This window comes from Otolemur garnettii, unplaced genomic scaffold, assembly GCF_000181295.1.
Source record: "Otolemur garnettii isolate 467f Iridium unplaced genomic scaffold, OtoGar3 scaffold00277, whole genome shotgun sequence".
In the NCBI taxonomy this organism is placed as follows: Eukaryota; Metazoa; Chordata; class Mammalia; order Primates; family Galagidae; genus Otolemur; species Otolemur garnettii.
Window position 1 is genome coordinate 683,398 of NW_003852672.1, and position 14,102 is coordinate 697,499.

General features: G+C 44.5%; 1 protein-coding gene across 1 annotated transcript in view; it reads right to left on the reverse strand.

Moving 5' to 3' along the window:
* The window catches only part of IQGAP1 (IQ motif containing GTPase activating protein 1), a 111,668-nt gene that overhangs the window by 8,093 nt on the left and 89,473 nt on the right, over window positions 1–14,102 (reverse strand). The window contains exons 27-35 of the mRNA XM_003803085.3: window positions 12,500–12,640; window positions 12,333–12,417; window positions 11,025–11,257; window positions 10,217–10,349; window positions 9,142–9,244; window positions 8,220–8,355; window positions 7,796–7,883; window positions 2,176–2,388; window positions 1,292–1,458 (exon numbers count right to left, since the gene is read on the reverse strand). Of these exons, the coding sequence (XP_003803133.1) occupies window positions 1,292–1,458; window positions 2,176–2,388; window positions 7,796–7,883; window positions 8,220–8,355; window positions 9,142–9,244; window positions 10,217–10,349; window positions 11,025–11,257; window positions 12,333–12,417; window positions 12,500–12,640 (1,299 nt within the window). The remainder of the gene's footprint in view (window positions 1–1,291; window positions 1,459–2,175; window positions 2,389–7,795; window positions 7,884–8,219; window positions 8,356–9,141; window positions 9,245–10,216; window positions 10,350–11,024; window positions 11,258–12,332; window positions 12,418–12,499; window positions 12,641–14,102) is intronic.

Genomic DNA, 14,102 nt, shown 5'->3' on the forward strand with positions numbered 1-14,102 from the left:
TTTTTTTTGGTTGCAGCCATTATTGTTGTTTGGCGGGTCTGGGCTGGATTCGAACCCACCACCTTCGGTGTATGTGGCTGGCGCCTTAGCCGCTTGAGCCACAGGCGCCGAGCCTCCAACATAGATCTTGGTTTCTAAATATCATTCTTCATTATAAGGAACCAGGGACACTTGGGGCAATAGTTGTTTCTGGGCCTGAGGAGGGAAAACTAAAGGTTGAACATGAAACATGTCAGACAGTCAGGAAGTGGACAAAGAATCACAGGAGCATGTCAAAAGTTCACAGGAGTTAGCTGTGAACGCTGGGTTAGATGGATCTGCTTCTCATCCTAGCTGCCCTACCTCACTCCCTGTTATTCCACAGAAGAGGAGAAAAAACAATGTATGTGCCTTTAAGAGTGAGCGAGGCAGGGGAAACAGATGCGGCAAAATGTCAGCAATAGGAGCACCGAGGTGAAGGTACATGGCTATTTCTTGTTCTGTTCGTTTAGCCTTTCTGAGATTTGAAAACTCTTTAAATAATTAGGAGTAAAAAATAAACTAACTCTACGAGTAGAACCTGATCTTATCACCTCACCTATTTGGGTTTGCAGTTCCTTTCCTGGGAAATAGGCTGATGGCTTGTGGCCAGTGCCAGGAAGGCTGCATCAGACTTTCCTCTGCACCTGGGAAAAAAGTCAGTCTGCGATCCTATCCCCAGAAGGTACAGAGAGAAGCCAGGAAATCCAAATTTTTATAATACTCCTAAGTACTTTTCAGATACATCTAGGTATGGGGACTAGATGTCCTTCCAGGACTATCTAGTTTCTAGGGCCAAGAGAATATTCTGGAAGAAGGGGTACTCAGCTTAGCTATATGTTACTTACACTGTGTACTAACAAGTGGAACTAGGAAACATACAGATAAATAAATGCAAAATAAACAGAGCCAATGTGTTAGGTTAACATTCCACAGTCAGTTCAGTTGTCTCTGCTTCTCTTCTTTCTTTTTTTTTGAGACAGTCTCAAGCTGTCGTCACCCTGGGTAGAGTGCCATGGCAGCATAGCGTACAGCAACCTCCAACTCTTGGGCTCAAGCGATCCTCTTGCCTCAGTTTTTTCTATTTTTAGTGGAGACAGGGTGGGCATGTGTGTGTCTCAATTTTTGCTTAGGCTGGTCTTGAACCTGTGAGCTCAAGCTATCCATCCACCCTGGCCTCCCAGAGAGCTAAGATTACAGGCACGAGCCACTGCGGCTGACCGCCTCTGCTCCTCGCCCCCCCAACATAGATTCTTAAAAAAAAACTACTCACTTCCCCTTGCTGGCTAAGTTATCCAAGCAGGTTTTGATATAGCTTTTGTAATAATCCACCTGCTCCCCATAAAAGGTGGCTTTGGAGTTGAGAGCAGAGTATGTTTGTTGCAGTTTCACCAGTTCAGCCTTTCTCCTCTGTCGGTATCTCCTCTGATTTCGGATGTCCTGAAACATAGTTATTAAAATTAGGAAAGTGAGAATAGTTATCACATGCTTCTTGAATCATCATAATACTAGAACCTAGCAGTGCTTAACTCTGCCTTGAATATGACCACACATTCTTAACAGGCAGTCATCTGAGTTCACAAATTAATAGAAAAATTCAGACCCCCCCCCCTCAATTTTTATCTTCTAGTGGGGAAATGTGTTACTTTCAGACTCACACATTTTTAGGCTTTACTGACAAGGCTGTTTAGGTCTCTTAACTATATGTTGGGATAGGGAGAAAAAAAGACTTGAGACACTTTTGTCCCCAAGTCCCCAGTGTGCACAGGCTGTTAGTGCAATAGGAGAAACACCCAGAAGGGTAGCATCAAAGCTATTCCTCAGGAGGAATCACACAAGTCAGGACTAATGTGAATTTATACTTCACGTAACCAAGAAAGAGATCTGGAAGAATTCTGTACGGACAAAAGCAAATTTAGCCCTAGGAGGCTCCGGTTAGGATTTTCTCCCTATTACTTCACTCCACAGAATAAGCCACTAGGATAGATGAGGCCCATGTGATAGAAGGATGGAAATGGCCTGGGGGGGGGGGGTGGCGGCGCACGTGAACTGAGGCCACACTGTTATCAGAATAGCTATGGTCTCTACTGGGTCTTTCTAAGCCTCTCAAACAGCATTAAACTTGGCCAGGCCACCTCTGTGCCCCAAATGCAATACCCTGGCAATGTCGTTGATCAATTCTTGGTACTTGTTCTTTGGGTCCACAGTTCCAAGCTCCGTTAGCTTCTTCAAACCTGTGTGAATCTTCTGTTTCTTCTCTTCAAGAGTGAGGTTGCTATCTTCCTTTACAGATTTTGATTTTTTCATCTTGTCAGGAGTCTTGGCATCACGGATAGCACGTCTCTGCATGGCCCTCTCATGTTCTGCTTCCTATGGGTGAGAAAAAACAGTTCTTGGTATTTCACTATACTAACTTTAAACTTGAATTTTTTTTTTTTTTAAGACAAAGCTTCAAGCTGTCACCCTGGGTAGAGTGCCGTCACGTCACAGCTCACAGCAACCTCCAACTCCTGGGCTTAAGTGATTCTCTTGCCTCAGCCTCCCAAGTAGCTGGAACCACAGGCACCTGCCACAACACCTGGCTATTTTTTGGTCGTAGCTGTCGTTGTTTGGCAGGTCTGGGCTGGATTCAAACCCACCAGCTCTGGTGTATGTGGCTGGTGCCTTAGCCACTTGAGCTATAGGTGCTGAGCCATAAATTTGAATTTATATAGCATATCTGCACCTGAATTTACACAGTTCCTAAACTCCACCCTGGAAACAGACAGAAGCAGATCTCTCCATCGAAGAGATTATATCCATGAAATTGTACAACTTGAAGATGGCTTCTTTCCTGGATCTGAAGAACAGTTGGGAGATTGGATGCCACTATCAAATCTCTTTTTCTCTATCACATTGAGACATAAAGCCATTTAATTTTATTCAAAACACAGCTTCATGAGTGTTTTAACTATACTAATGCAATGCAATAATACCAGTACCTAGTAAATCCTTACTGATTCTTTTTATTTACTTATTTTTTTGAGAAAGAGTCTCACTCTGTCACCCTGGGTAGAGTGCCGTGGCATCATCAAACTCCTGGGCTCAAGTGATTCTCTTGCCTCAGCCTCCTGAGTTGTTGGGACTATAGGTACCCGCCATAATGCCTGGCCAGTTTTTCTATTTTTAGTCGAGATGGGGGTCTCACTCTTGCTCAGGCTGGTCTAGAACTCCAGAGCTCAAGCAATCCACCCACTTCAGCCTCCCAGAGTATACTGATTCTTTTTATGACCTTGTTCAGACGGACTCCTCTAGCCTTCCCTTTACTTTTTTTTTCTTTTTTTTGAGACAGAGCCTCAAGCTGTCCCCCTGGGTAGAGAGACTCCCAGCTTGCAGCAAACTCCAACTCCTGGGCTCAAGCCAGTCTCCTGCCTCTGCCTCCCAAGTAGCTGGGACCACAGGCGCCCTCCACAATGTCCGGCTATTTTTTGGTTGCAGCCATCATTGTTTGGTGGGCCTGGGCTGGATTCGAACCCGCCACCTGAGGTGTATGTGGCTGGCGCCTTAGCCACTTGAGCCACAGGTGCTGAGCTGCCTTCCCTTTACTTTTGAACATGCTGCAATCTCCACAGGGAAAATCTTCCCTTGATTCTGACACTTTCCTAGTTGCCATCCAATGTTTGCCCATTGTGCCCCGTCCAGCGAATGGTATACATTGCTGTTCCATTCTCTTCAGCACTTCCTTCTCTGTCTTCTCACCAACTGCCAGTCCCTAACCCAAATCTAGTGCCTTTTCTTAGCTGTTACCTTGCTCATTTTTGATGTGTTTCCTTCTGGCCTCACATATGCGTTGGGTACTTGTAGTCTGTTTACTCTCAAAGGGGGACATCAGTGATCACCCACTTCCTGACAGACCCTGTCACAGCGCCATACTGTGACATATTTTGAACTGTCTGCACTGGGATGTCTGTGCTGGGAATGGCCTGGTAGTTCAGACTTGTAATTCCTCCCCACTGGGAACAATTCTTTCCTAATATTTTCCTTTCTGATGTTAGCACTACTCAGCATGACATAATGCCATGAGCATCAGCTCTGGAGTCAGATAGCACCGGATCCAGGTCTGGTTCTGATACTACCTGCTGATGATCTTGGGCAAGTTATTTAACCTATAAGGGTCTTAGTTTCCTCATCTGTCAAATGAGAATGAAAAGATGCACCTTGTAGGGATGTTGCAAGGATTAAAGAAAAGAACACAGGTAACAGCATCAAATGCATGCTCGGTTCTCAATCAAGACTGGCTCCTCCTTTTCTACTTCAAAATTCCTTCCAGCTTAAACCTGTTTTAGGTCCTAATTAGGCCTCACATACATCTAATAAGTTACCAGTTATAGCATCTAAAAGCTGAGAGCTTTCAAATGTCTTCCACGCAGTCTTCAGAGTTCTCCAGAAGTGCCACAGGTCCTGCAGGGCTGGGTTCCAGATCCCCCACTCCTGAAACTACCAGAGTAGCTCCCATTTGCCCTGCTTTGTACATTGGCCTTCTAAGGAAGTTGTCATTTAATGAAACAAATTCCCATGCTTACAACTTCAAAATGAATGATTTGATCTACTTTCTCATTTGATAAATGAGAAATGGGGGTCTCGGACATGAAGTAACTCACCCAAACCTTCCCACTGCCAGGCTCCCACCCTCTTATGTTTCCCAGACTTTACCACACACCTAGGAGACTCAACTGCCACTGCTCTGATAGCACGTGCATTAATTAACACTAAATGGTCTCCCTACAAAGGCTCCTGGGGTGTCCAACGTGTAGTGCAGGCCTCCTGCAGATTATCTGAGGACTTATTTGTGTGCTGGCATCAAGAAAAATGCACAGACCTTTTTTGTTTGCTTACCAGCTTTCATTAGTGTTTGTGTAGTGGCCCCAACATAACTCTTGTTCTTCCAGCATGTGGCAGTAAGAAAAAAAGGCTGGACTCCTGCAGAGACTCCTTATCTCCACAGTACCAGACTCCTGCCCAGCTGATGAACATGCCACCGTGTTTCACCTCTCAGCATGAGGAACCCCTGCACCTTCACTCTAGGGGTGCAGTCAGCTCCTATCATGTTCACCCTTCCTTCGCACCTCTGAGTTTTCCTGCTCGCACCTTACATGTGTGCCCCAATCTTATTTATCCCTTATAAGTTTGGCTCAAGTTCTACTTATTTTTTTTTGTTAAATAGAGATGGTTTCTGTCATCCAGACTACAGTGGCCCAATCATAGCTCACCATAGCCCTCAACTCCTGGGCTCAGGAGATCTCCTGCCTCAACCTCCCTAGTAGCTGAGATTAAAAGTGTGTGCCACTGTGTCTGGCTAATTTTTAATTTTTTTGTAAGGATAGAGTCTTGCTATGTTGCTCAGGCTGGCCTCAAGTAAACCTCCTACCTCATCCTCCCAAAATGCTGGGATTATAGATGTGAACCACTGTGTCTGACCTTTTTATTCTTTTTTACTAGACAGGGTCTTACTATGTTACCCAGACTGGAGTATAGGGGCCATTCACCAGTGTCATCACAGCTCACTAAAGCCTCAAACTCTTGGTCTCAAGTGATCCTCCCCTGCTCAGCCTCCCACGTAGCTGGGCCTATAGGTGCCACCACACCTTGCAAGTTCTACTTCTCTTCTGAAGCCTTCCCAGCAAAGTGCTTTTCACTGGCCTCTTTCCTAAGACTTCAATCATTTGTATAGTCAATACCACAGTTATTATTTTTTTTTTTTTGAGACAGAGCCTCAAGCTGTCCCCCTAGGTAGAGTGCTGTGGCATCACAGCTCATAGCAACCTCCAACTCCTGGGCTTAAGTGAGTCTCCTGCCTCAGCCTCCCAAGTAGCTGGGACCACAGGCGCCTGCCACAACGCCCGGCTATTTTTTGGTTGCAGCTGTCATTGTTGTTTGGCGGGCCTGGGCTGGATTTGAACCCGCCACCTTAGATGTATGTGGCTGGCACCTTAGCCACTTGAGCCACAGGCGCCGAGCTGCCACAGTTAATTTTTAATGATCTTATAATTTTATTATTAGTTAAAAAATTTCAGAATGTGGGCAGTGCCTGTGGCTCAAAGGGGTAGGGCACTGGCCCTATAAGTCGGAGGTGGTGGGTTCGAAGACCATAAAAATTTCAGAATGTTATAGGGATATATACATTTTGGTTGCATAGTTTATAATGGTCTTATCATTGTTTCAGGTACATATGCCATATTTCCCCAAGAAGATCATGAGTTCTTTTAGCTTAGGAATGACATTCTGTACTTTTCTTCTAACTACCAAAGCACTTAACACAATTCCAACTATATAATAGTCAATAATTTACAGTTCACCCTCTGCACTCATGGATTCAACCAACTCTGGATAAAAAAATATTTGAGAAAAGGTTAGATGTGGTGGCTTATGCCTGTAATCCCAACACTTAGGGAGGCCAAGGAGGAAGGATCCCTTGAACTCAGGAGTTCAAGTCTGAGCAAGACTGAGACCCTGTCTCTACTAAAAATAGAAGAAATTAGCTGGGTGTTGTGGGCACCTGTAGTCCCAGCTACACAGGGGGCTGAGGCAGGAGCATCACATGAGCCCAGGACTTTGAAGTTGCTGTGAGCTAGACTGACACCCTGGATCAGGCGTCCTCAAACCAAGGCCCGCGGGCCATATGTGGCCTGCTGAGGACATTTATCTGGCCTGCTGGGTGTTTTTGCCACTGCTGTCTGCCCTGCTTAGCAGCCGACTCGTCCCGGGGCCCGCAGTCTGGCCCTCTAACGGTCTGAGGGACAGTGAACTGGCCCCCTGTTTAAAAAGTTTGAGGACCCCTCCCCTGGATAACAGAGCAAGACTCTTATCTCAAAAAAGAAAAAAAAAAATTGATAGAACTGCAAGAGGGACTCTACCTAACAAATGCAAATATTGTAACCTAGTTGTTTGTACCCTCATATTAATCTGAAATTAAAAAAATACTAAAAAATTGAAAAAAGAAACCTATAAAAAATAACAAAAATAGTTACACACCATTTATACTGTGTTAGGTACCACGTGTAAGTAATCCAGAGATGATTTAAAGTATTCAGGAGGATGTAGACACGTTATATGTAAATATTATCCTTTTAAATAAAGAACTTGAGCATTCTCAGATTTTGGTATTAGCAGGAGGTGTGGGTGGGGAGTGTTTGGGTCTTGGAATTGAACCCTGCAGATGCTTAGGAACACTAATACTGGATGGAGTCACTGATGGTGCACAGGTCACACTAATACACACACACTCTGTGTGTAGGTAGCAGCAGTGAGTTTCATGCCCTAAGAACATCTCCCTGGCTCAGCGCCTGTGGCTCATAGCGGCTAAGGCGCCAGCCACATACACCTAAGGTGGCGGGTTCGAATCCCCAGCTCGGGCCCGCCAAACAACAATGATGGCTGCAACCAAAAAATGGCCGGGCGCTGTGGTCCCAGCAGCTTGGGAGGCTGAGGCAGGAGACTCGCTTGAGCCCAGGAGTTGGAGGTTGCTGTGAGCGTGATGCCATGGCACTCTACCCAGGGGGATAGCTTGAGGTTCCGTCTCAAAAAAAAAAAAAAAAAAAAAAAAGAACATCTCCCTGTGGATTTAGGCACCAGGAACTTTATCAGAAAGCCCTAACTACCACCACCTTCCAGTTACGTCTGGGCTTACCCCCTAGGTTACCACCTCTTATCTGGGCTTCCTTCTTTTAACCTTGACATGTGCCCATCACAGGAGAGCTTATCGACCTCTTGAAGGAGTATGTTAAACCCTACATTTTACCTCTTCTTTGGTGGCTGGTGTTTCTAGGATTTCAGTTAGGGTCTCTCCTGGCTGGAACCGGATGACATCCACAATTAAACGTTTTGTGCTGAAATGAAAAATGTATTTAAACATTAGCCAGTTTTCTAATTCTGCTCAAGTGATCCTAAGCAGCAGCAGTGCAAACTCTGCCTCATAGAGGTCCCAAGGAACAAGTAAAACTGGTAGTGGAGGCCAAATGCTACTATATGCATGTACCCAACAGAGCAGGTGCCCTAGGTTGGGATGACTAAGATTTAAATTTCATTTTGGTGTATTAGCAAAATAGAGCAGATAAGTCCTATGCCAAGTACAATATGTGAAGTGACCAGAATCAGATGGCTGTGACATTAACCTAGGAGGCTCACTCACCAGAGGACAGGGATCTTTGGGTTACAATACTCACTTCAGTAAGATGGTCCGAGCATCCATTTCTGCATTTTCATCACCAGGCACATCAAACTTGTTGGTCAGTGTGAGAGATACTTCTGTCTTAGCCAGTGCCTCCTTATTTGGGTCATTTAAATTGCCAGAACTTTCCCCTAAATTTTTGGGAGAATAGAAAAAGTTACTACAATAAAAGAAAAAACAAAAAAAACAAACAAACAGAAAAGAAAGTTACTACAATATAAAAAGGACATATTGGGGGAAAATAATGCAAATTAAAGATAAAAGTCTAAAATGATACTTAAATAAGTCAACATGCACAGTACGGCAAGAACATTCTCTATAAGAAAGTGTTATGTCAAGTGGTAAAGGCAAAGGATGAACAATAAAGTAATTTTTAAAATATCTGACAAATCATTTCAACACTGTAATACCAATTCTCTTTCAAAATGTTCTTTCCTTTGCAAGACTTAGGATCTCTTGTTACATAATTTTATGTGCTTCTGTATCTAAAATGATCTCTTCAGCCAGGTGTGGTGGCTCATGCCTGTAGTTCTAGCAGTCTGGGAGGCCATGGAGGGTGGATTACTTGAGCTCAGGAGTTTGAGATGAATTTGGGCGAAAGCCAGACTCCGTCTCTACTAAAAATAAAAAAACTGAGGCAAGAGGATCGCTTGAGCCCAAGAATTGGAGATTGCTGTGAGCTAGGACGCCATGGTACGCTACCCAGGGGACTGCTTGAGACTCTGTCTTAAAAAAAAAACAAAAACAAAAACAAAGGATCTCTTCTACTGGATTTGAGCTCCTCAGAGACAGGACCACACCTGTTTTGCTTCCCAGTGCACACCCAGAATGTGGTACAGTGCAAAATAGAGGAGGTGACCACAAGAGCACTTCTGCTGTGTCCCCTGTCACCTTCTGGGTGGTTGTCAGAAACTTACCTATCAGGGACTCAATGGTGGGCACCTCGCCAAGGTCATCCAGCAGCTCATGGATGGGATCGTTGTGCTCTGGAGCAATGGCGTCCTGGTGATCTAATAGGAGCTGTATCCAACACCCAATAATCAATTCCATTTACATACTTGACCTTCTAGCCCCATCCCTGCCTACACTGCCTAACAGATCTGTGCAGAAGAGGTTAGACAACAAAGCTCTTACAGTCAAAGAATGGATAAGCCAATCCTCAGCAAAATAAGCTCCCAAATCAACGTAAGACAGCAAGCATCAACCGGACTCTGTTAATGACATATGTTATGATATGTGGAGAGAAAAGACTGGTACTCTCCTAACCTCATGCCCATAATGGATTCAGATATGCCCTGCTTAAGGAAAAGCAACAAAATCCACAGAGTTCAACACCCAAGGTCATCAATGTACCCTATGACCTGATCAAATAACTCACATCCAGACTTTTACTTAATGTTTCCAAACTATAGCACCTATGGGTTCACAGACACATGCACCACATCAGTGCTAGTGTATGTCACCCATCCTCAGAAATGACAGTCCTTGAAACTTCATTTACATTTTACATAGGTCCTCATTTTCCACTCTATGGGTCCCAAAAGGTCAAAGAAGTGAATTATTTGAAAAATGTGAAGAAGAAACAGCACCCAAGGGAAAAATCCATTCTCCAGAGGAAGAAACTAGTGTTCTAAATTATGCTAGAAAAATAATGCAGAGGGCAGGGGTCAAAAGAAGGAAGAGTAAAAGCATTATTTTATCAAGCTATTGCTGGACCAACATGGACTTTGGAGCCTATCCCTGGGAATTCTGATTCAGCAGGCTGTGGTGGAGTCCAGGAAACTTCACTTTTAACCATCAGCCCACATGACTGGGGAACTTAGAAGTAGATGCTGTTAAGCAAAATAAGCAAAGGAAGAGAGACAACAGGAGGTGGGTGTCAGGAGATCACAGGAAGGTGAGGTGATCTGGCTTCCAGGGTGATAAGCAACAGCCAGGGAAGGTGATTAAGGACAAAGCAACACAATTACGTGATTAGAGAAAAATACTTACAGTGTGGGTGTTGATGATTTCACCAATGGAAATGTAGATAACTGGCTTGGTGAGGGTTATTAAGTCAGAGTACTCATCCACATTAAACTTATCCTGAAGCTCTGGGACATCACAAGCAGTTTGAAAAAACCGTCTGAAAATAAGCACAGAAGGCAGCTCCAGACAAGTGACACGTGCACGAGAAACGGCAGGAGAGGACTCTGTGAGCCTCCTCAAGCAATGACTTCACATAGGAGCCAGTTAAGACAGCTGACTCTAGACCAGCAGTTCTCAACCCACAGGAACTGCATTAAAGGGCCGCGGCATTAGGAAGGTTGAGAACCACTGTTCTAGACAAACTACTTCAGGTTTACTTGGTGGCCTTGGGATACTGACTCTAATAACTTCTCTACCTAGTTTTATAATTTTAGTTATACTCATAAGAACCACCGAACTATAATTTAAAACATTTCTCAGACACCTGCACCATCAGGAGAACCAACTCTCTCTCTAAACAGTTCAATAAGGCACTGAATTCAAAACCAGATATTAATTAACAAACAGTAAAAGCACTCTCCAATTCTTCTGATTATAAAGTAGCACATGCCTAATGTATAACCATTGTTTTGATGGTAACTATTGTCTGTTTCATATGAAAATCCTCTTCAAAATAAATGTGTCATCTCTGGGTGTCCTGAGCACACTAAACACATATCCTATAGTACAGTAATTTGGGGAAAGCTAGGGTGGCATTTAATCTTATCTTTCTCCTTAAGAGATAAAAATGTACCCACAGAATCTTTCAAGTACCTTGTGCCTCTCCCCTTACCTGAATTTCTGGTAGGACTGGGATAGATATTCATTAATGATGCTTAAGTGAGCATTATCCCCCAGAAACATCTTATTAGAAGCAGCGTGCTGCAGCATCTTTGCAATGGAGCCCAGATTTCGGCGCTGGTCTGTGGTGAGCTGTCCTCCTGCTGACAGGTCAATGATGTCAAATGCATCAGGAGCAACAATGGCTGGATTCATGTATCGGTAGTAAAGCAAGTTACCGATAATCTGAAACAGATGAAACAGAGATGAGTATTAAAAACCACACCACTGAGTAAGCCACAAATGACTTTGCTAGCAAAGAAAACCAGAAAATGCAGCCCTGTGAGGAAAAAAATAAATAAAAACACATACACACACGCACACGCATGCATCATGCAGACACACTTTCTCTCAAGGCCTAGGCAAAACAACCAATTATCCCTTTTGTTGGATGTGGTAACAACAACAACAAAAAAGAACAGAACTGAAAACTACTACCAGTAATTAATGAAAGAACAGGTTCAGAGGTAAAAATAATAGGCTTATAGCCCCAAAGTCTGTTACCAAGCACTTGGGGGCATCTTTGGTTTAGATATCACTGCAGCAGGTAAGGCAGCTGTGGCCCAATGCACTTTTTCTTTCACACAGGGGCTCTCATTATAAAGCTAACAGACACAGTTAAAGTAAGTCCTTAAACATGACCAAATTTGTATAGTGTATCTAGCCCCCATCGTCCTCATGTTGCAGACTTCAAAGGCCAAGTTCATGCCTTTGAAATTAAATTCACCCAACACACATCTCTTCCACAGCAGAGTTCAGGGACAGTCACAGCACTTCCCCTAGAGTTTCATTCAAAAAAAATAAAATTAATTCACCTGAACAGAAAGTCTAGAATCGAGGCCTCACTGTAGGAAAGCACAGAACTAGGAGAGAGAAGAAAAAAGAATTCAGATTAAAAAAAAGGAGGAGGAAGGAGCAAGCTCAGTAAGAGTTACCAGCAGCAGCAGCTTGGGCAGAGAGGGCCAAGCGGACTACCCGCCACCAGCAGAGGGAGCAGCTCTTCAGCAAAAAGAGGACGCAGAAATCTCTCTCAAGGCAGGAAAAATCCATCTTTCTCTACTTGTTTGAGGTTTATGCAACACTCAAACTGGATAGGAGCTGTTTTGCATTAAGAGAGTTGTCATATGCAATTGCTTTCAAACACTTGGTTGGTGGCGAGTCTCTGCAGAACCCACACTTGGGCACTAATGAACGGCAGGCCTGGTCTGGGTTTAGTGCCTTCCCCAAAGGGCTATGGAGGGTGGGGTTTCTGGACTCTCACCTTCAGCAGCTCGTCCTCACCAGCATCAGGGAACTTCTCATGCAGCGAGTCCTTCAGTACTTTGGCAATGAAGCGCATTCCATAGCTGTGGGTTGTACAGAAGCCAGTGAGAAGGGACAGGGTGAGAGGGCATGTGTGCCGGGGGTCAGGACGAGGATGGCACTCACGGGATTTTGTCCACAGAGCTGATGATGGCTGAGAGAAACTTGTCCGTCACTGCCCGCATGTTCCTGATGGAGCTGTCTAGTCGTGTCTTCACTTCTTCGTGAGCCAATGCCTGCTCCGGGGTCACATCATAGGGCAGTTTGCTGGGAAAGCAGAAATAATCCCCACTTATATTAGACCAATGTCCAGGTGCAGCTGGAGGCAGGGACCATGCATTTTCAAGCACAGACCCAGTGAGATTAGGCAACTGAACTGCATGCTCACTGCGCTGGGAGGTGGCAGGGCTTGAATTTGAACTTGGCTCTTCAATTTTGAATCGACTGTCTTAAATTATGTGCCAGACACTATGACAACACTTGGGAACTAAAGATAAGATGTGCTAAAAACAGAAAGCTTACCAAAAGTGCTTCAGGACCACAGGGAGGGGCTCCTACTTAGACTGGAGAGAGCCAGGGAGGCTTCCTCAAGTCAGGGAAAAAGGAGAGGTAGAGTCTTCTAGGAAGGGAGGTCAAATGCAGAGAATTAAGAGGAAGAGAAATGAGTGTGGAAAGTAATCAGGGATCAGGCCACGTAGGTTCTTATCTATAATACTAATAAACCTAGACTTCCCTAGAAGCAGAAGCTGGGACAGAATGCATTAAAAGACAGAAGACGTGGTGGCACACCGTAGTCCCAGCCACCTAGGAGGTGGGAGGTTCACACGAGCCCATGAGTTTGAGTCCAGCCTGGGCAATAAGCACAAAGCTCCCAAGTCTAAAAACTAAAATAAAATTGTAAAATAAAAAGAAAAAAATTGAAGACCTTTATTTTGAGAGGAAGATTGCTGTGGCCCATCATGAGGAATTAACTGAACATGGTCATAAAGAAATAAAGACAAAAGAAATAGGAGGCCCTCACCCATCTGACCAAGAAATGATAAGCATGAACAAGGATGCAGCAGTGGGCATCAAGCCAAGGCCTCCATCTGACAGACAGTAAGGGGACAGGATCATAGGATTTGGTGACCCTTTGGCTATTGGTAAGGGAGCCAGTTGCATATAGGAATTGAAGATAGAGGTGCTGATAAGATCACGAGGACAGGGCATAGTTAGTTGGAAGAAATTGGCTAGAGAATAGTAGAAGTGCTAGAACATGGGGCCAAGGCACAATCAGGAAGGAAGAGCAGAGGGAGCGGAGAGACACGTGCATGCGTGTGTTGCATGTGCACAGGCGTCAATGTTCTCGTACTTCCTTACATCATCCAGATGAACCCTAAGTCCAATCACAAGTGGCCTCATGAGAAAGAGGCAGAGGAAGATTCAGTACATACAGAAGAGGCAGGAACATGACACCAGAGGCAGAGACTGGAACTATATGGCCCAGAGTTAGAGTCAAGGGACACCCACAGCCAGCAGAAGCTGGAAGCGGCAAGGAACAGACTTTCTCCTTGAGCCTGCAGAGGCCCTGCCAGCAGCTTGGCTTCAGGGATAATGATTTTAGGTTCTGGCCTTCAGAACTGTGAGAAAAAAATTTCTATTGTTTTAAGCCCAGTGTGTGGTGGTTTTTTTACAGCCACCACAGGAAACAATACAAGTAGATAGGGCAACAACTCCATTTGTGACAATG